Source organism: Sminthopsis crassicaudata, chromosome 5 (genome assembly GCF_048593235.1).
Source record: "Sminthopsis crassicaudata isolate SCR6 chromosome 5, ASM4859323v1, whole genome shotgun sequence".
Taxonomy (NCBI): domain Eukaryota; kingdom Metazoa; phylum Chordata; class Mammalia; order Dasyuromorphia; family Dasyuridae; genus Sminthopsis; species Sminthopsis crassicaudata.
Genome location: NC_133621.1, coordinates 281,919,807 through 281,941,294, shown reverse-complemented (window position 1 = coordinate 281,941,294; position 21,488 = coordinate 281,919,807). Strand labels below are relative to the sequence as shown.

The 21,488-nt window shown below is 36.7% G+C and overlaps 1 protein-coding gene across 2 annotated transcripts in view; it reads left to right on the top strand.

Moving 5' to 3' along the window:
* Positions 1-21,488, top strand: part of LOC141544764 (nuclear receptor subfamily 2 group C member 1) — a 266,102-nt gene that overhangs the window by 73,146 nt on the left and 171,468 nt on the right. For both annotated transcript variants that reach the window (XM_074271280.1, XM_074271281.1), the window contains exons 4-5: positions 14,945-15,012; positions 15,111-15,144. In XM_074271280.1, coding sequence (XP_074127381.1) covers positions 14,945-15,012; positions 15,111-15,144 — 102 coding nt within the window. The remainder of the gene's footprint in view (positions 1-14,944; positions 15,013-15,110; positions 15,145-21,488) is intronic.

The following is a 21,488-nucleotide window of genomic DNA, read 5'->3' as shown; positions in this document are numbered from 1 at the left end:
GTTAGTCCCTGGCCCAGGAGCTTTTTTAGATTTTCTTGGGCTGTACCAAGAGGACTCCAGTTCTTCATTTTTCACCAGTCTATGTTCCTCCCGAGGTGTAAATTTGTTCTTTTTGTGGGAGAAATCTGGAGAGTCTGAAATTTACCAATCTACTCTGCCAGCTTCCCAAAATCCCCCCCTCCCCCCATTTTCTTTAATGTCTCTTAATTTCTTCAGGTCAATTGTAATATGACAATTCAGAAACACATTTTGATTCCTGGCTTTTTATCACTACCCTGATTGGGACAGGTATTCCCAGGGCTTTCAAGGAGTCAAAGAAATTGAGTGAATCTAAGGAAGCTTCTACTATCACCCTCCCATTATGCATTTCTCTTGTATGGACATCAAAATGATGAGGCTCTAAGGCCAAGATAGGTCAATGCTTCCTTTTCCTGGCTGTCTGATTATCTCTCTCCCTCCTCCTTCCCAAAGTATCTAGGCTGGGTTTGGGCAAATGAATTCACTACTCAATGCTGTGTTAAAATAAAATCTTTATTGATGAGGAAAGGGATAGGCAGGCAATTGGCCTTCAGGAAGAAAGGCGAAACTGCCTGAAAGGGGACTCCACAGCAAAGTTGGCGGGCACAAGGCAGAGAAAAGCCAAGTGCAAGGAATAGAATTTTGGAGATTCATTTTATACATAATCAGGGTCATAAAACAAAGTTTATATTTGAAAAGGACTTTTCTGCTTCCTTTGTATATAGAGATGTTTGTATATCAAAGAGATTCCTGAGAGACTTGTAAATAAGACAGGAATTTCTCTTAAGGATGTAAAATTCTATTAATCATTTGTGTCTCAGGTTATCTCCTTTTACCTCTTTTAAGACAGGAAATTCTCTGTTAATCATTTGTGTCTCGGCTATCTCTTTTGACCTCTTCAATAAGAACTTGGATCAATGAAAAAGCATTGATGGTTGAGTTATTCCAGTAATGAATAGATCTGATTTCTCTTTATATTTAACTTAAAATATGGCTATGATCACGTGTGTAATAAACAACAGAGATATTAAAGAAAAACATATGAAAAGTCTGATTTCATGATTTGGTGTAATTATAGGTCAGTTTAAAAAGCCAAATGAAAAAAAAAATCTTCCTTGTCAGTATGAATCACCAGCCTGGCCTTGATACTTTTCTTTAGTTTGTCCACATGTATAAACATAGTTCGTGGCTACAGTGATCTTAATAATATAGTAATTAACGTCATCTGGCAGTCTTCATATGCAGCCTACAAGTATTGACCTGATTTCAGATTTATTCAATATGAAGCTATACTTTTCTCAGAGTCACAAGAATTATGGTACTTTTCTGTTGGCTGTGGAGGAGAAATTTATTTAAAACAATATATCGGTCAGTGCACATGTATTTTCATTGATTAAAACTGACCCATCTTTCCCTTTTGGCGATATCCATCTAGGATTACCTTTCCAGGCCTTGGTTCTGTAGGTGTAGGGAAAGCACAAGGGAATTATTCCTGCCTAAAAGCATTTGTTGATTGACTGATGTCTGCTGAAATTTATACTCGTGGCAAAGGTGTGTGTCGAGAAAAACAGCAGGAAAGAAGTGAAAGGCCCTTGAGGATCTTAACGGCTAGTTACTAGCATGCTGTGCTGTTAACTGTTTGCTGTTCTCTATACAAAACATTGCATCTTCTCTCTCCACCATCAGCCTCAGCAGATGGAGGTTCACTATCTCTTTGCTAAGGTCAGCATCTTTCATTGTTAGTCAGTCTATTAAGCCTCCTGTATGTGGGAGGCATTGTGCTAGGCACTGTGGGTACAAAGAAAGGCAAGGGATAATCCCTGACTTCAAGGAGTTCACAATCTAATGGGAAAGATTTAATGTAAATAATGATATCCAAAATAAGAAATAAAATAGAAAATAAATTGGAAGTAGTCTCTGAGGAAGAACATTAAGATTAAGCAGAAAGGGCAGCTAGGTGGCACAGTGGAGAGCACTAGCCTTGAATTCAGGAGGACCTGAGTTCAATTATGGTCTCAGACACTTAACACTTCATAGCTGTGTGACCCTGGGCAAGTCACTTAACCCCAGCCTCAGGGGGGGAAAAATAGAAGATTAAGCAGAACTGGAAAAAGCTTTTGCAGAAGATGGGGTGTTAGGTGAGACTTGCCGAAATCTAGGAAAGCCAGAAGGAAGAGATGAGAAGATAAATCCACACAGGAAATAACTGGTGAAAACTCTTATTCACTGTGTGATCTTGAGCAAATCTTTTTGCTTCAGTTTCTTCATCATACAGTGAAGGAATAGATTAGATGTTGCAATAGATAGCTCAATGAACCTGGAACCAGGAAGATTTCAACTTACCTCAGTTTCCTCAAGTGTAAAATGAGGATAATAATAGCTCCTAACTCTAAGGGTAATAACCCTTATGAGGATCAAACTAAATAATGTTTATAAAGCACTTAGAACAGTTCCTGGCACTGAGAGATCACTTAATAAATGCTTATCTCCTCCCCTCATCCCCCATCATTGCTTTTGTAACTCTCCATCTATATTCTTATCTCCTTTCTAAAATTTATGATGGTCATTTTTACAGCTCTGGCAAACAAGGCAGTTTGGGGGTCTCAGGTGTCAGAATTTCACCGACACAGTTGATGGATCTATTCTCTAGCTTTGCCAAGCAGCTCTCGACTACCATCCCCCTTCTTTTTTCTTCATTAAAAGGCATAGCTCTCTGGGGATAGGAAGAAGGCAAAAGAGATTTAGAATGATGTTAGCATAAAACCAAAGGGTGTCAATGCAAACAAACAAGCCTGCTTATTAGAGTGGATAGAGTGCTGGCTTTTTTTCAAAACAACAAAAAAACCCAAACCCTAAACCCCTTGGTTTAAGCCCCATCTGGATTTGTAATCCTAGGCAACTCACTTAATCGCTTAGTTTCTCCAGACAACTGTTTAGAACCAAATGCCAATGTTCATGAGTAGAGGGGGTCCCCTTTGCCTCTGAAATCAAAGGTCTGATCACCAAAAGCAGAACAGTCCATCCCCTTCACCCAGTCAACAGGCAGCTATTAAGCACCTACTATGTACCAAAGTACTATGCTAAAATCATGCATGCTGATCTATGTATGTGTATATATAGATTTATGTATATGTGTATTTCTGTGAGTGGGTGGGAATGTATATGTGTATGTATATCTATGTATGCATATATATATATATATAAATATATCTGTGCTTAACTTTAGCCTCTCTGAGGGGGGAGAGATTAAAGGGGGATAAAAGAATAAAATAAAAAAAATTATGTGGCAGGAAACAAAAGAAGGAAGCAAAATACTCATGAATATTTCTTCTATTTATATATCCTTTCTTGAACTGGAAATTTATTATTATATATTTTGAATCCTCCTTGCACATGACAACACTATACAAATATATAAATAATGAAATCATTCTGCTGTATTTGTGAATAATTTTTAGATTCTTACTAAGTGTTAAGTTGGTACTTGGCAATTCTCTAGCTCAGAATTCACACCTTTTGTTCAAACCTTTAAGGGAATTTACACCTTTGAAGGAATACTTTCAAGGAGCTTGTTCATTGGTTGTAAGTAGTTCCCACAAGCCCATTCTCTGGGGGGATAAAAAAAGAAGTTAGAGTCTGGAAGATTCCTTCTGGATTGGGTCAAGGAGAAGCAGTCCCGTAGATTCACAAGTCCAACAATCACACACTTGGAGGGGAAGAAGAGGATTCGAGATTCTACCTTTGCTCGGGCTGGAGGCTCCAGAAGCCTCCCAAGAAACTTGCTCACAGAGGAAAAGATTATACAGAAAAGAAACCTCCTCCCAGAGAAGGAGTATAATTGAGAGACAACAGAACATTACAAATAATGACTTGATTTTGTTTTGTGTGTGTATCTTAGTTGTTAAGAAGGTGTTTTTTTTTTTTTCTTCTAGCAGTGATGGAGATAGAGAAAATAATTTTTTGTTTATTGAAAAAAGTTAAATTGTTAAAAAACAATAGGCAGTTAGGTGGTCCAATGGATGAGTACTGAGCCTGAAGTCAAGAAGACCTGAGTTCAAAAGTAGGGTCAAATACTTACTAGTTGGCAAGTCACTTCAACCTTTTTGCCTCATTTCTTCATCTGTAAAATGAACTGGAGGAAGAAATGACAAACCATTCTGGAAAGACTTAGCAACTAAATATAGTTATGTAGTCAATCATTATCATTCATTATTGCATGAGCATACATCTGTTCAACCAAATCTGACCTAGAATTGCTCAAGAGTCTGAAGTCTAGAATACAGGGTCATTTTTGCTTAGAAGGATCTGGTTGTGGACGAGGAAGAAATCTTAAAATATAAAAATTTTAGAAACAGTAGAATCCTGGAAATCCAGCCTCCTCAAACTGCAGACCAGAGATGTCGGCTGAGTTGCTTATCTCTACACAACTGGTTCATGACTGAATTGGTCTGAAGCAAAGGGTTACTGCTCAGGAAAAGCAGGCTTGTTGGGATACTATCATGTGGTACACTAGATCCTTATTAGGGAACTATTAATGATTTGTAGACAAGCCCTGGAGGATAGGTGGGTCTGGCCAACTTGCTGTCTATAACAGCTGTCTGTTGAGGGAGTAACCACAGCAGAGTCAACAAACATTTATTAAGTACTTACTACATGCATGGAATGCATTATGCTAAATGCTGTAGATACACAGAAAGTAGGGATCTTATCTTGATGGAACTGTCATCCTATTGGAGAGACAAGACATAAATAACTGTCCGGATGAGATATGTATACAGAGTCAATCAGAAGAGGTCTCAGAAAGAGGGCACTGCTATTGAGGTGTATGTGTAGTAGGGGTCAGGGTAGAGAGAATGGGTCAGAAAAGGTAGTCTCCTGCACAAAGATGGTGGCTTAGACTTGAAGGGAGACAAGATGAAGGAGAGCATTCCAGTCATGGAGATACTCTATGGAAAGACATGGAGTGAAGAGCTGGCATTTCATGTCTGAAGAACACATTGGATTGTATATGGATGTATATTAAGCCAAGAAAGGAAGGAGTGAGGAGAGTTAGGAAAGGGGTAAACCCTTTTGGTTCGGTGCAAGGATACATAGTTAAATGCAGTCTAATGATGGCGCAGAGTCCCCTGTAAAGGAATTTGCAGGCCCGAAAACCTAGATTGATAAAAAAGATTTATTGTAGGGGTTTGGAAGTAAGGGTAATGGTAGAAAGACGCCAGGGCCAGGGCCAGAGCTGGTCACTGTGTGGACAGAAACTCTTACATGGTCAGTGTAAGGACACCATGTTTAAGGCTCCTGCAAAGAGTAGACTCCAGGGTTTCCCTTTTTATAATGGGGTTGTGAGGGTTGGGGAAACCTGAGCAGATCATTAGAGTGGGGGCTGGGAAAGCCCAAGTTAGCTCAGATCCATTGGGGGCTGGGAAAGCCCAATATCATTGGAATTCAAAAAGGTGCTTTTGGTGATCTTGAAGGTAGATGGAATCTCAGATAAGGAGGAAGCTGTTTTGGGGGGTTGGGAATCAGAAAGGAATCTTTAAGGGACCTCGACCCACATCAAGAGCAGATAGGCAATGCAATGACCCTTGAATCAGAAGGACCTGAGTTCAAGTGTGGTCTTATTACCTGAATAACCCCAGATTGCCTCCTTCCCACTCCCCTCTCAGGTTGTGAAGAGCTTTGAAAGCTTTTTATTTGATCCCATAGCTTCTAATGAGGTCATAAATTTATTAATGTGTAGACTTAAGTGGTGATTAGAGTCAGGAGAATCTTTGAGAAGATTTATCTATTAATGAGTTGTCATCATGTAAATATTGAGTTTATTACTGAGTAAATTGAATGCATATATCTACTTTGTTTTTCAGAATTTCTAATTCAGTATTTAATTGGGAATTTTTAGTTTATCCTTTCTAGCTTTTTAAATTGCATGCTTAATTTATTGATTTGCTCTTTTTCTATTTTATTTGTTTAAGCATTTAGAGATGTAAAATTGCCTCTAAGTACTGCTTTGGCTGCTTCCCATAAATTTTTGTTATTCTCTTTGATTAAATTATTGATTGTTTTATAATGTTGTTTGACTGACATTCTTTAATTAGTATTAGATTATTTAGTTTCAGCTAAAGTTTCCTGGTCTTTTACTACATGTATTTTTTAATTGCATCATGATCTGAAAAGGATAAACTTAATATTTCTGTCTTTCTGCATTTGAGATATGTAGTCAATTTTTGTATTGTGTACTACTGACAAAAAGGCGTATTGATTTCTGTCCCCATTTTATTTAATTTTCTTTAGAGGTTTGTCATATTTAAATCTTCTAAAAGTCAATTTAGCTCCTTAACTTCTTGCATGTTTTGTCAATAAATTTATCTAGTTCTGAAAGAGGGAGGTTGAGGTCCCCTACTATTACAGTTTTGTTGAATGTTTCTTCCTGTAATTCTCTTAATTTTTGCATGAATTTGAATGCTATACCACTTGGCATATATATTTATATATATATATATATGTTTAGTACTGCTTATTACTTCATTGTCTATAGTACCTTTTAGGAAGATGTAGTTTCCTTTCTTCATCCTTTTGATTAGCTATCTTTTTGCTTTTATTTTGTTTGAAAGCTTTAGCTCTCAGTTCTAACCTTTTATCGTTATCTTTTTTTTCCTCTCTTCAGTTCTAATCTTACATATCTCTCTGATATAGTGTTTCTTATAAACAACATATTATAGGATTCTGGTTTTTAATCCACTCTGCTATTGTCTTCCATATATTATCTCCATTTAGGAGAATTCATCCAATTCAAATTTAATTGTGTATTTCCTTATGTCTTATTTCTCTTACCCCATGTTTATATTTTCCTTCTCCTTTCATTCTTTCCCTCCTTGTCAGTGTTTTGTTTCTTACCCACCTTCCCCAATCTCCTTTCTATCAGCACATCTCCCTTTTCCCTCTTCCTCAGTCCTCTCTTCTATTATTCTCCTTATACCTCCACCCCTTTCCATTCCCTTTTCCCTCCTACTGCTTGATAGAGTAAGCAGTTTCTCTATCCAATTTAGTGTATGTGTTATTCCCTCTTTCAATCAAATCTGATGAGTAAGGTTCGAACCATGCTTACTCTTTCTGTTCTTTCCCTCTCATGTAAAAGGAGTTTTATACTTTTTCATGTGATATCATTTTTCCCATACTGCTTCTCCCTTTCCTCTTATCTAAGAGTAATCCCTTTTCCCCCACCCCTTAATAATTTTTTTAAATCATCACATCAAAGTTTACTGATACCATAACTCTCTAAGTATATTCCTTCTGATTGTCTTAATAGATATATAGATTTAAGAATTGCAGCTATTGTCTTCCCATGTTGGGATATAAACAGTTTAATCTTATTGAATGCTATGTTTCTTCTTTGTTTTTTACCTTTTTATAAAAAAAAAAAAAGCTTATCTTGAGTCTTGTATTTGAAGATCAGATTTTCTTTTCAGCTTTGATCTTTTTTTATCAGGAAAGTTTTAGTGAATGTCCAGCTTTTTCTCTGAAAGATTATGCTTTGGACCACTCTGAAAATAGCTGTCTGAAATCAGTGATTTCATGCTCATTTGAGTGTTTTATTACGTGTGTGTGTGTGTGTGTGTGTGTGTGTGTGTGTGTGTGTGTGTGAATATATTGTATTCCTTGGCCCAAATGTAACTCCCTTGAAGCCAGGTTTTGCTTATGTCTTTGTATCCCTAGGACCTAACATAGTGCCTGAGACATAGTTAGGGCTTAAGGAATGTTTATTAATTGACTGAGGACCAACTTTACTAATTGGAAATTTCTGCCTGCTAATCTATGTAACATACTTTACCTTCTTTCATAGCAACTATAATTATTAACAATCTTCCTTTAACCTTAAGATTTCAGCTCTTCCATTTATCACCTCTTTGACTTTGGATGAAAGGGACATAAAGGAAAGAGAAAAAAAATTATTAAGTATCTACATTATGCTGGATACTGTACTTAGAATTTCATAAATATCATTTGATCTGCTCAACAACCTTGGAAGGTTGATATTGTTATTATCCATCCGTTGTAGTTGAAGAAAGGTTTGAATTGAAGAAACTTGTTTAGGTTCACAGATCTAGTAAATGTTTGGGGTTGGGGTCAGGTCTTCCTGATTCCAAACCTAGCGCTCTATGCAGTATTTTGTCACTTAACTATCACTTCATTTCTCTGTGTCTCCGTTTCTTCATTTGTATACAAAAAGGGTTGCACTAAACTAGAGGATCTAAACCTTCTTTTACTTTTTCTTTCTTTTTTCTTTTCTCTCTCTCTCTGTCTCCATCTCTGTTTCCCTCCCCTTCCTTCCCTTCTTTCCCTCCTTCCTTGTCTCTCTTTTTCCCTCTCCCTTTCTCTCCTTCTCTCCCTCTCTCCTCTTGAACTTCTTTGCCAGTCTGGGGAATCCTGTACCCCTTCTCTGAATAATATCTTTCAATGCATAAAATAAAATGCTTAGGATGATGAAATTTTTCCCCCCATGCTAATTCACAGACCTCTTGAAATCTATTTGTGGATGTTATATTAATATCCTTTTACCAGGAGAACTTCTGAGGTGATGTTCTGATTATTGCAACATCTGAGAATAGAAAGGAAAAAGAATGAGTTAGACTTGACTTTGGGGTGGCTGAAGTGCTTTTAAGTGTATTTTGGCAGATTTTTCAAATTTTAAAGATAGCATGTTTTACAACAAATATTTCAGCTCCTGATGATATGAAGGAGCTTTATGTCAAGGGTTAAAAGGACACATTTGTTTGGCAGCTGTATTTGAAAGACCACCAGTTACTCAATAGTAGATTTGTCTTTTGAAACCATGAATTGGCTAGCCATGTCAGATCCTTGGTCTGGGGAGGTCACAGTATTCACTTTAGGGTTGGTCTCAGAGGTATGCTAGCTATGGAATCTGAAAAATCGATGAATGGTTATGTATCTTCTGCCTCATCTCCCTCAATTGAACAAGTTAGCGAACCTGTTTGTATTAATTGGACAGTAACCTAAGAGAAAAGAAATGGAAACAGGGCTAAGGGGCAGCTTTAAATTTAATTTTATTAGGGATAAAGTCAGCTATTATGATGATACAGGACATTTGCTCCCTTGAGTTTATTTATTTATTTTTCATTATGAACTTAATGAGGAAGTGCAGACATTTTATTAAATTTTTTTTTAAATTTATGAAGAGCAATATGTGTGTATAACATATGTTTTATGAATGAATATATGTAATATATATTTTTTCCTCTGAAAGATTATGCTTTAAACCACACTTTAAGAACAGATATTCTAAATCAGCAATATTTCACACATTTGAGTGTTGGATTATATCTCCTGTGAGGATTTTGTGACATAGCTTAGGCTTTCTTATTATTCACTCTTTTCCAACTCTTTTTCTTAATTATTTCCATTTATCTTGTGTATGGCTTGCTTGTTCAAAGTAGTTTGCTGTTGTTTCCCCTATTCAGTTGTGAATTTCCTGTGGGCAGTCTCTTTTATCTCTTTTTATATCTCCAGCTCTTAACATTATACCTGGTACAGGGAGACCCTTAATAAATATTTATTAATTGATTGATCTTCATATGAATTCTTGAGAAATGAAGTATGACTAAACCCCTTTTTGTAGATTATATAAAACTGAGGAAGGCCTAGAAAGGCAGCATGCTGTAAGGGAAAGTATACAGGAGATTGACAGCTATTTGGCACAGTGGGTAGAGTCTCCTGCTGAGCTCTATGCTGGAAAACTAATCTTCCTGAGTTCAAATCTAGTCTAATAGATATATTATTATTATATAGGAAGCTATACTTCCTAGCTGTGTGACCCTGGATAAGACATTTCATCCTCTTTGCCTTAGTTTCCTCATCTGTAAAATGAACTGGAAAAGGAAATGGCAAGCTACTCTAGTGTCTCTTCTAAAAAAACTCCAAATAGAGGCATAAAGATTTACTGAAGAATGACAACAACAAAATGTCCATATCTTTCCCCCTACTATTCACCCCATCCATCCCCTATATCCTACAGCTACTAAATCACTAGGAGGTTTAAAGCAGAAAAGTCTCTAGTCTTGGTTAACAATTATCAGTAAGTTTGATGGTGTAATGGTGTGGATTCCTTGACTATTCCATTTGTCACTTAGTTTTGACTTCTTCCTGATACTCTGGGTTTTAATAAAGGGTGTTACATCCCAAGTCTTTTGAGTGAGGTGACCTAGGCAAAACCCATTTTTAATGACTGGGTTAGGAAGTTACTAGACTAAGGGTAACTTGTCAATGTTTTAAAGGTGTGGCTCTGCTTTTACCTATTTCCAAATCTGAATACAGAAAGCAAGCACACTTCCAAAGTGACTGATTCCTGCATTAACAGGCAATACCTATATAGTTGAGACCTTAAGCACCCTCAGAAGACCTGAGTTCAAATGAGTTCTATATAAATATAAATGATAAATGAAATTAGGTTTAAAATTGAGGTCTAGTTGGAGGTTCGAGGTACAGGAAGTCAAATGGAACTCCCCTGCAACTCTCTGGATTCGGCATAAGGATACAGAGTTAAATGAGTTCTAGTGGTGGCGCGAAAGTGCCTTGTAAAGGAATTTCCAGGCCCGAAAACAGATTGATAAAAAAGGTTTATTGTGGGGTTTGGAAGTAAGGTTAAAGTCTGGTTAGTAAAAGGTGTTAGATAAAGAGAGAAATACACTAGAAAGTCTGGTGGACAGAGAGTCTGTGATGCAAAGCATGGTGCTTGCATGTTTCGACCCTCTGCAAAGATGATTCCAGCTTGGCTCTTTTATTTGGTTAAAGGGACCTATGGGTGCAATCCCAGGTTGGTTCCTTGATGGATATCAGCAAGGGCTAGAATTTGCTAGATGGGGGTTGGGAAACCTGAGCAGATCATTAGAATGAGATCTGGATATCTCTCTTTGGAATTCAAAAGAGTGCTTTTGACCAGGACTTGTAAATCAAAGATCAGCCATAAGGGTTGGGAATCAGAAAGGAATCTTAAAGGGGCCACATCCCGAATCATTCTCATGCACTTAGTATACATAATTATTTTACTGTATGTCTCAGTTTCCTTCTGTGTAAAGTAAAGTTTAAAAATAGCATCCTTTGACCCAGGATTGTGATGAGGGTCAGATGAAATTATTTGTAAAGCACTTAGAATTCTTAGTCCTTAGTATATGTTTAAGAAATATTCCGTCGCTTATCTTTTCACCTTAATTTGCCCATGCCAGGGATTTGGAGATTGGCTCTACCTCTTCCAAGTCAAGTCCATTCACTGGCTTATCTTTATGGAAGAATAAAATAAAATTAATAAAAAATAAACTGGAAGATTTTGAACCTGGGAATTGATGGTTGATATAAAATTATATTTTAAAGAAAAATTGTGGACAGAGGATTTAGGTTCAAACTTGACCCTGACACTAAATACTTTTGTTTTGGCAGATAGTCTTAATCTCTCTGGCCCTTAATTTCCTTCTCTATAGAATGACAGTGTTGCGTCACTTCTCAGCAATAAATCACTATTTCTTTGACCTACCTTAGCAAATGGGGTCTTTGAAAATCATTTTCTGCCTCTCTTTTATAAACAAGTGACACCATTTTGAAATCACAACTAAAAAGAAACTGAGTAATAAACAATTTAATTTTAGCTATTGTGTGACTAGATATTGTTTGCTAACAGGAAATATAATGAGGAATACACTCTTCAATTTCTTACAATGTTCATCATTTTCCTACTTCTCCATTCAGTCTCTTGGCGCCACTGGAAATGAGTCTAGGAAGAAGCTCTTTGCTCTTAAGATTCCTTCTGAGCATGTAAACAAGGAAATGACCTAAAATGTTGGAGGGATGTGGGGGGTTGGGGGGGAGGAGATGTCTTCTTAAATAATTCCCTTGAATGAATGGAAGGCAAGTCCTTTTCACAGAGAGTGGTGTGGATAGCCAAGACTTCTTCTGAACCTTTGTATTCTAAATAACATTTGACAGCATCTTAGAATCTCTGACTTGCATGGAACCCATGAGCCTCAGTCTAATCCATTCCTGAGTAGAAACCTTGATAGCTGGTTAGAGCTGGTGGTCCTAGCGTGAGGAAGACCGACCTCATTTTGGCTTCAGATATTTCCTATTATTACAATAATCATTGTAAGCACCTGTTATACAGTAAGCACCTGTTACATACTATGTGAGTGTATAAATGTTAGCTGCTTTTATTATTGCCACCAACAAATGGAACTCATTTCTACCTTAGACAAGAGTTGTTGGAAAGTTTTCCCTTATATTTAAGACTGTTTCTGCCGCTCAGTGCCTTTTGCCATATACTTCCCTAGTTTTGTCTTCAATGGCCAAGAAGAATAAATCTAATCTTTCTTTCACGTAATAGCCATTCAGAGACTTAAAGACAAGTGTAAGTATTTATGACTCTTCAACCATGTGCCAGGTATTGTGCTGGGCCCTAAAGATACAGAGACACAATTCAGAAATAATTCTGCCCTTCAAGATCTTATATTCTACTGGACTAATAAGTAAACACAATCTCTACATGGAATAATTGTTCAGTCATGTCTGATTCTTTATGATCCCATTTGGGATTTTCTTGGCAAAGATGCTGGAGTGCTTTGCCATTTTGTTTATTCATTTTACAGATCAGAAAACTGAGATAAACAAAGTTAAGTATCCAAGATCACACTGCTGGTCAGATTTGAACTCAGGAAGATGATTCTTCCAGTCTGTAGGCTCTATCCACCTAGCTGACCTACATAGGAGATTGGCAACCCAGGAAATTGAGAAAGGCTTGGATATGGGAGGTGATTCTCTGAAACAGAAGTGATGAGGAAACACATTCCTCATAGAGGAAGGCCTGTGCTGAAGACATGGAGATGGAATGTGGAATCCAAGGGGGACTGCCCTTCAGCAGTTGGGCTGGGAGGTAGAACCCTCCCCTTCCCCCATATGTCTGGTGGATGCCAACTCCTTTGGTTGTTACTGAGTCACTGTAGAATTTCCAGGGCTCCAACTTCAGCCTAGACTAGATAATGAGTACTTGTTTAATTGAATTTAAATGAATGGGAAAAATTCCTGTTTTCCCTGCTCTTCCATCATTCCCTTCTTTAGCACCTTGGTAATGTTTAATGAATACAAACAAAATAAAACATCCCTCCCTCTCCAAAAAACCTCTCAACCCTTAAATATTAAAAAGGCTGTTTTTCCTTGGTAGCCTTTCATTCTCCCCTCTTTTTCTTTTCAAGCCTCTGATTTTTTTTTTTTTTTTTCCCTTTGTCCCTAATACTGATGGGCACTTCAATATAGGGCAAGCAGAGAGAAATAGCTATATTCACCCCGGAGAACTGAAATGGCTGAGGATTCAAGGGTTTGTTTGTGAAAGAGGATTTAGGAAATATTTTTAAAGTGCTTTAAATTTGCATTGTTGGTTTTAAAATTTAGATCACATTTACCCTCTTTCAAAGAGCAAGGAGCCCTGCTTTCCCACTAATAAGCCACATCCATGCTGTGATTTGGATACTTAATTTAGAATTTGAATTTGTGTGAATTAATTGATGCTGCTTAGAGTAAGGCCTGCTGGGAGGATTCTGATAATGTAAATGACAGGTTTGAAACAAAGCAGATATCTTTTATCTGTAAATTACACCTACATTTTCTGATGTTTCTCTTCCCATTCTAAGGCTGTCTCTTAGAACAAAGAATTTAAAAAAAAAAAAAAGAAAGAAAGAAAGAAAGGAAAAAATAATCCAACCAAATTTACCCACACATTAAAAAAAAAGTCAGATCTATTCAGTGAGCCTGGACTTTGTAAGTGTACCTTCCACATTTCCTTTAAGAGGTGGGAGATTTGTGTGTGTGTCTGTTTTTTGACTTTAATCTTTTTATATTCGTTCAGAATATTTCCTGAAAATGCATGATTATTTGTGTGTGTTTTAATAGTCTGAATGTTCTGTATATACAGGTCTTTTACCAAATAGTAAAGTTGGGTTGGTTCAATCAAAAATTCCCCCAGTGTAATGAATGCTTTCCTATTATTTACTGAATTAAAATTTATTGACCTTCCCTAGTCTGCCATTCAAAGCCTTTTTTTCATGAGCCAAGTTGATATGTTCTCTATTTCTTTGAATTGGACCATGCAGGGATCACCAAACTCCTCCAACTGATCTTTCCAGTCTCTCTGCTCATGTTACTATTGCCTCCCAGTATTTAGAGAAGTAGTGTTAAGTCAGGTTTCTCATCTGACATCTGAAAGACCTCAATACAAATCCTGTTGTAGATCTGGGTGACCAAGAACAAATCTTGTTTCCTTGGCTGAAATCCCCATCTATAAAATGAGAGAGTTGTCCATTAATAGTCCCATGAGTCCTTCCAGCTAAAGTTTAAATTTGTGATCCTAGAAATAATCTCCACTTAAGTCTACCTCATTCTTTAAACAAAATGCAGGATAAATCCATGAAACTTCTCCCATATTTCTTCCCCCACCCCATCCTACTCTTTCTCCCTCTTCCATGAGCAAAAATAATCTCTTCTTCTTGAGATTTCTTAGTAGCAATTTTATTTTTCTCTGTACACTTGTGGGTATTCCAGTGGATATTATGTTTATTTTTGTGTGTGTATTTTTTATCTCTCCAACTAGATTATAAGCTTCTCAATCCTTGAAAACAAGGACCATTTTATTCATCTTGGTATCTGGAAGTTCCCTGCACGGTAGCTCTAAAAAATATTGTTTATTCAGTTGTATTCTAGAGTTAATTTCACAACTTTGCCATCCCCAAAGCCTTTGATTTTCCTTGCAATGTATGCTGTTAGGGAACTTGTGAGTTAATTTTAGCAATGTAGAATTTGGGGCTAACTGGTCACAAGTTAATCTTGATGATACTTTTCTCAATTTCTGTTTCCTTAACATTTACCTCTTTATTTTCAGGGTAAAGGCACTGGAAAGAGAAGCAAAGTTTACCATATTGCCAAGGAGATCATGAGCTCCGAAAAAGTGTGAGTATCAAATCCTTCTTTTCAAGTCCTTCTTTTCCTTACTTTGGCCCAGGTTCTAACTATCTTAACATTGCAGTTTTGTGTTGCTGTCTCAACAGGTTTGTGGACGTGGTTGAGAACTTTTACACTATCGTGAGTATCTGCAAAATGTATCTATAATTTGCTTAAATGTCTTGATAGTGTCCTGCCAAAAATTCAGGTTAACATGGAGAATTTAATAATAATCTACATTGTTAAATTTGTGGTTTGATATTGAGAATTTTTTGCTAGGAGCTATGGTTATCACTAACCTGTACTCCCTGCTACCCAGGAGGCTAAAGCTAGAACTTTCAATGGACTTAGTTGAGCCAGCTGTGACTTTAGTATAGTGATCTTCCTTCATTCCCCATTATCTCATGGTCTCTAGATTGCATAAAGTAAGAAACAGAATAGATCAAAAAATTCCCATGCCTGTTAATATAGTGGCTTTGCCTATAAGTAGCTTCAGCATTTCCAGCTTGGGCAAGAAATGGAGATCTAGTCTTTTAAAAAAACAAACAAACAAAACAAAAAAACAAAAAAGAAAGAAAGCTTTTTTAGTAAATTAGGTCAGTGTGTGCCTGGAATCCAAAACCTTGTGACTTTCTGAAAAGCAGAATGGAGGCCAGTGAAGTGGCAATCTCTCTCCTGCTCTTTATATCAGCAGTTTTGCTCTAAGGCAGTGGAAAATCTGGTCAGAAAAATCGAAGGATCTCATCTCAGTTCTCACCTCTGAAGTTTACTGCCTGTGTGCTCTAGGCTAAGTCACTGAATCTGTTTAGGATTCTATGAAAAGATGTTATTTCTGTTTTGGAAGAGAGAGAAAGAGTGTGTGTGTGTGTGTGTGTGTGTGTGTGTGTGTGTGTGTGTGTGTGATCTCCATATATAGATTATATAATAAGGATATTTTCCCCATAAAGTTGGCATTTTTTATAAGTTATTTATATATTTAAATGGTGATGTTGAATTTTTCTGTCTGCCAATTTGAAAGCATTTGTTGGGAAGCTTTGAGAAATTTTCCCATGATTCTTGCAGCCCAAGAGATACAACAGTCTGTCTTTAATCAAGTTTTCACAAGTATTCATTAGGCTTGTCAAATAGCTAGTTTTTATTGTTAATTTAGAAGTCAAATGTAAAAATTTTTATTGTCTAGGTGGGGCTCATATTCTAAATTTAGCCCACATTTTTTGGCAAAATCAAAATTCTGAGTGAATTGTAGAATGGGAGAAATGCATAGAAAGGTTAATTAGTTCATTGGAAAATTCTGGAATATTGAAGCTTAACATGTCTAGATGTTCATGCTTTTTTGACTGTTGCCCATTTTATCTTCTGAATGTATATATTTGACTAGCAGGTGAAGCAGGGAGGTATGAGGTATACATATGTCAACGATTTATATTGCCTAATGACCCCCTAGTGTAACATCCTCTCTCTAACTAGAGAGTGTCATTTCTTCTTTGCCTAAAACCCAAAAAATTTATGGGATTTTCTAAAATTCCTATTCATTTTTAAAATCTGTTTTTTTTTTTTTTTTTTTTTTCTTTTAACCCATTCAGAACTTCACTAATATCAATGTAGCACTAGTTCTGAATTCAAATGTCCCAGGTGCCAGTCCTGACTCTAATCCTTACTACTTATATCATCCAAATCACTTAACTCAGATTAGACAATCAGACTTGATGGCATCTGTGATGCCTTGTGACCTGGGCTGAAAAGTCAGCTTTGCCATTTGCTGCCTTTTTGGCCTTAGACAGTTCATCTCTCCAAATTTTAGTTGCCTCATTTGCAAAATGAGGAGTGTGATCTAGACTGCCCCTAGAGTCCCTTCTAGCTCTAGAGCTGTTCCATCCTTGCCACTGAGCACCATGTGGCCATGGACACATGCCCCTCCATCTTTGTGAGCCTTTGTTTCTTCAACTGTAAAAATAAAGTAGATTGGATTTAACCCTAATTCAAAATCTATTTTTAACTCTAATTCCTAAGGTACCTTTCATTCTAAGGCTCATGAATCTTACAAATTACCTTTGGAGACATCCTGTGAGTTGTTTATATTTCATTCTCTGCATTTTGTCAGGCCATGTTACATGGAATCCCATTGGTGTCAAACTTAAGTAGAAATGGAGACTATCAGTCTAGAGGAAAGGATCCCTATGACTTAGTTTTAAAATATAATCATATATACATTTTATTATCTTATCATTTATTTTGTTAAATATTTCCCAAGTAATTTTCATTTGTTTTTCATCATAGTCGGGACTGTTGTGATCTGTGTTCAGCCTAGGACCCCATGTCAAATACCTGTTTCACAGCATTAGAGTTGAGACTGTTTATTTGCTTAATAATTTCTATTATATTATGATAATATAATAATATATTATTTATTATTATATCGATGGGAAACAAAAACCAGATCCTGGGGATGCTATGGGTTTTTGTCCTCTGTGATAAGATGTAGATTTTCCTTAGTTCTGGTAGACGGGAAAAGAGAGAAGGCATAATGTAAGGAATTACTAACTGGTGGCTGGGCATTTTTTTATGTGGGAAAAGAAACTGAAGTCAAGTTTACCTTATTTCTGTGGGAGATCATGAACTTGTTGAGCATGTAGGTAGTCTAGTGGGTAGAGAACTAGATCTGGAGTCAGGAACCAGCTCATACTTATTAACTCAGAGACCTTTGACAAGTCACTTAAGGTAGAAACTGTGATTGGCTCAGTTTCCTCAACTGTAAAATAAGAACAGACAGAAGTTAAGTGACTTGACAATTAGTAAGTATCTAAGTTAGGATTTGAACTAAGGTCTTTCTGACTAGGCTGGCCATGCCTTCCAAAATGGTAGCACCTTAAAAATTCCTTATTTTAATAGTGTTGTTATCTCTGCTAATTTTATCATTAGCTTTTGAAAATCTTCAGTTGTTCATTTTTATGATACTGATGCCATAGTATAAATTGTACACTATATTATGTGCACCTTGGATAATAATATAAAAGGGAGGAATTTTGGGAAAGAAGGAGAAATGCCATACAATACACTCAATAGCATTCTTCCCAAATATCACCTTTTTGAGTTTGCATTGAAAGGCAGGATGACCCTATCCTAGTTTACTTCCTCCTTCCCTTCCCCCATTCCTCTGTCCCTAGCTTTCTGTGGTCTATTTGTAACCACCCTGACTACCAGGTAATAATTTAATAATCTCTCAGTATTCTTGGTAACTCGCTGATTATTAAATTGCAGCGGAGGTGTTCATCTGCATTGGAAGGTGTTTCCTCATCCTATACTACTGAAATCTGAAGTCTAGTGATGTGCCAGGGAAGTGGGAGAGACCTTCAGCTTCTGAGAAGCCCAATGGCTGCCCTCTAACACGCCCCTTCCCATTGGTTTTAGTGAGGGGGAAGTCTCTTTCCTTCCAAGGACTTAACACTTAGTATCTGGAGTAATCCTCAGTCCAGAGCATGTGCTGGCCAGAAAGCTCCTCTGCTTTTTGAGTAGTTACAGACTATCCTAATCAAGAATCTCAGAGCATGAGTGAGCCATCCTGACAGGGACAGCATGTTCTCAAAGCAACATTACGGGTTCCATTAAATAAACACTAAATCATGATTTAGTGGAAAAGCCTCTAGATTTGGAGTAAAGGAAAAAATGGGGACTACATGGTGACAGTGGAGAATCAAGGCCTGTCTACAGCCCATGTTGGGCTTTCAGATCCTAACTATAATTGTGGACCATGCCTCAAGTTTCCTCATCTATAAAATAAGGGAATTGAACTAGATGACCTTCTAGTTCTAACCCTTCCACCTCAAAAGCTATAATTCTTCATGTTCTTTGGCCAAATCAAATCAATTAAGCAAATGTTCTTTTACATTAGGAATTCTTATTTTTATTTTATATTTTTTTTTTTTTGTGTACCATGGACTCCTTTGGAAGTCAGGTGAATTCTATGGACTCTTTTCTCAGGAATGTTTTATTTTTATTTATGCAGAGGCATAAAGACAAAATAAAATATCTGGAATTTCAAAGAAAACAAACTATATATTGAAATATATTATCAAAACCCAGTGAAAATCCTCATATCAGTTTATAAAACGAACATAGGAAGTGTTAGGAACTTTAAAAAAATTCAAAATGTGTCTTCTGTATATTTTAAACCAATTTCCTGTCTTTAAACATAATGCCCCTTGAAGATTATTTTAGAGCAAATAAAGAGTTTTTGAGAGGCAATGTTGCCTAGGCTACCTTGGAGTTAGGAAGAGCCAAGTTCAAGTGTTGATTCTGACATGTACTAGCTATATGATATCTTTTTGGATCTCAATTTCCTTATTTGTAAAAAGAAAGGAAAGTTGTGCCATGTGGTTTCTAAAATCCCTCCCAGCTCTTGAGTCTGTGGTCTTATGATCCCTGGGCAAGTCACTTTATTGCTTATTTTGTGGACTATAAACATAAGTATAAGTTGTTGACCTATCTATAACACATCTTGGGTGGGGGACCCATGAGTAGTCACTTAAATTTTTTATTATTCAATCTTTTTCTTCTTTTTAGTCTCCTCCAACTCTCTATGAATCCATTTGAGGTTTTGTTGGCAAAGCCACAGGAATAGTTTGACATTTCTTTCTCCAGCTCATTTTTACAGATGAGGAAACAGATGCAAACAGGGTTAAATGACTTGCCCAGGGTCACATACCTAGTAAGTATATAAGTAAGATCAGATTTGAACTCATGAAACTGAATCTTCCTGACTCCAGGCCCAACTAAGTGCCTTAGTTGCTCTATTAATCTCTGCCTAATAGTGGCAGAGAAGTTGCAGACCTACCCTGAAGTCCAGTAAAATTACATGTGTAGATCAACCTCTATCCTTACGAAGAGTAAAACCTTTAAGACTTTTTCTGGGTATTGTTGGGATGAAGAGAGATTTTCTTTTCTTTTTATCATACCTCCAAACTAAATGCTTTATTTCCATCTTGTAGCCTTTCTAAGGTACCCTGGCACTGTGTTTCAGTGAAAATCAGCCTCACAAGGGAGTATTTGAACATCTGCCAAGATAATTGCTAAGCAACAATAGGTGCCCTTTAAATAGGAGCAGCCCTATGAATGAAATAGGACCAGTGTTCTTGTTCCTAGGTATTCTTCCAACCTCCTTTATTGGCTTTCCACATATTTAGAGTTTCTCAAAAGCATTTTTTCTTAAAGATAATCATTATGATTTTAACTGTACAAGGAGCAAGTCTGTCTCATCTGTTCTAATAATTTATTTATTTTTTTTAAAATATAACTAGTTCTTTCTCCCCCAGTAAAACTAATCAATAATTGTGCAAGGTCTTAAGATTTATATGACAAGAGGAATATATTAGGAGCTTCATTTGGCCAATTATAGGTCCAATCCCATGACCAAATTGGGGTCATAACCAGTTCAGCCTTGAATTGGTCCCAGGGGTGCCCTAATTAGATCAGGGTTGTCACAAAAAGGGGAAGGGGTATAGAGAATGAATAGAGTGCTCCAGTTGGAATCAGGAAGTCTTAGGTGCAAATTTTTCCTCTGCAAACAGTTAGCTCTTTGAGTTGGAGCAAGTCACTTGCACTATAGCAAAACCCTCAAGCAATTCTCTAAGGAGGGGAAGGGTGATTTCTTAGCCTGTTTTATGTCCTGGATCCTTTGGCAGTCTGTGAATTCCTCAGGGAATATATACATATATATGTGAAAAAAATCTATCAGAGCAGCTAGGTGGTACTGGGACCTCAAACACTTACTAGCTGTGTGACCCTGGGCAAGTTACTTAGCCCTACTTTAAAAAAAAAAAAAAGAAATAAAAAAATCTACCACATGAAATACATACCATTATAGAGAAAACCATTATTTGAAATACATATACATTTACCAAAATATTTTTTGAAGACAGATTCACAGGCCTCAGATTAAGAACTCCTGCTCTAAGACTTACTGTCTTGTAGAAGTGGTAGGTGTTTTGGTAGTTTCTTGTACCCGTGAAATGACAGGTGTAATCCTTATCTGCAGTACTGAACATAGTGTCTAGCATAGATACTTAATAAATACTTGTGAATTGATAATGATAAGTAATTATCTAGCTAATATTCCCGAAGTTCCTTCCTCCTGTTCACTCTTCTCTATTTTCTGGTTCTTCTCATGAAAAATCAATGATTTTTAATAAATGAATTAACTGAGATGGCAAACAGCAAAATAAAATAGAGGAAGTCCTGATTTTTGAATCAGTGAACTTCAGATTAACCATTGTGTTTACTGAAAATAAGAAGACAGGTAATAAATGATGTTAACTAGGGAAGGAGTCATTGCTTCCAGTCATACTTTATAATAAAAGAAGGATTTAAGATGGCTTCATGTTACAGAAAGGAGTGAAATCTAATGTTGGAAAGCAGATTTTTATAAAAGACATGGTAGCTCATTGCTAGTTTCCTTTTTCAGAAGCTGGTAATACTTTAGGCTATCTTAG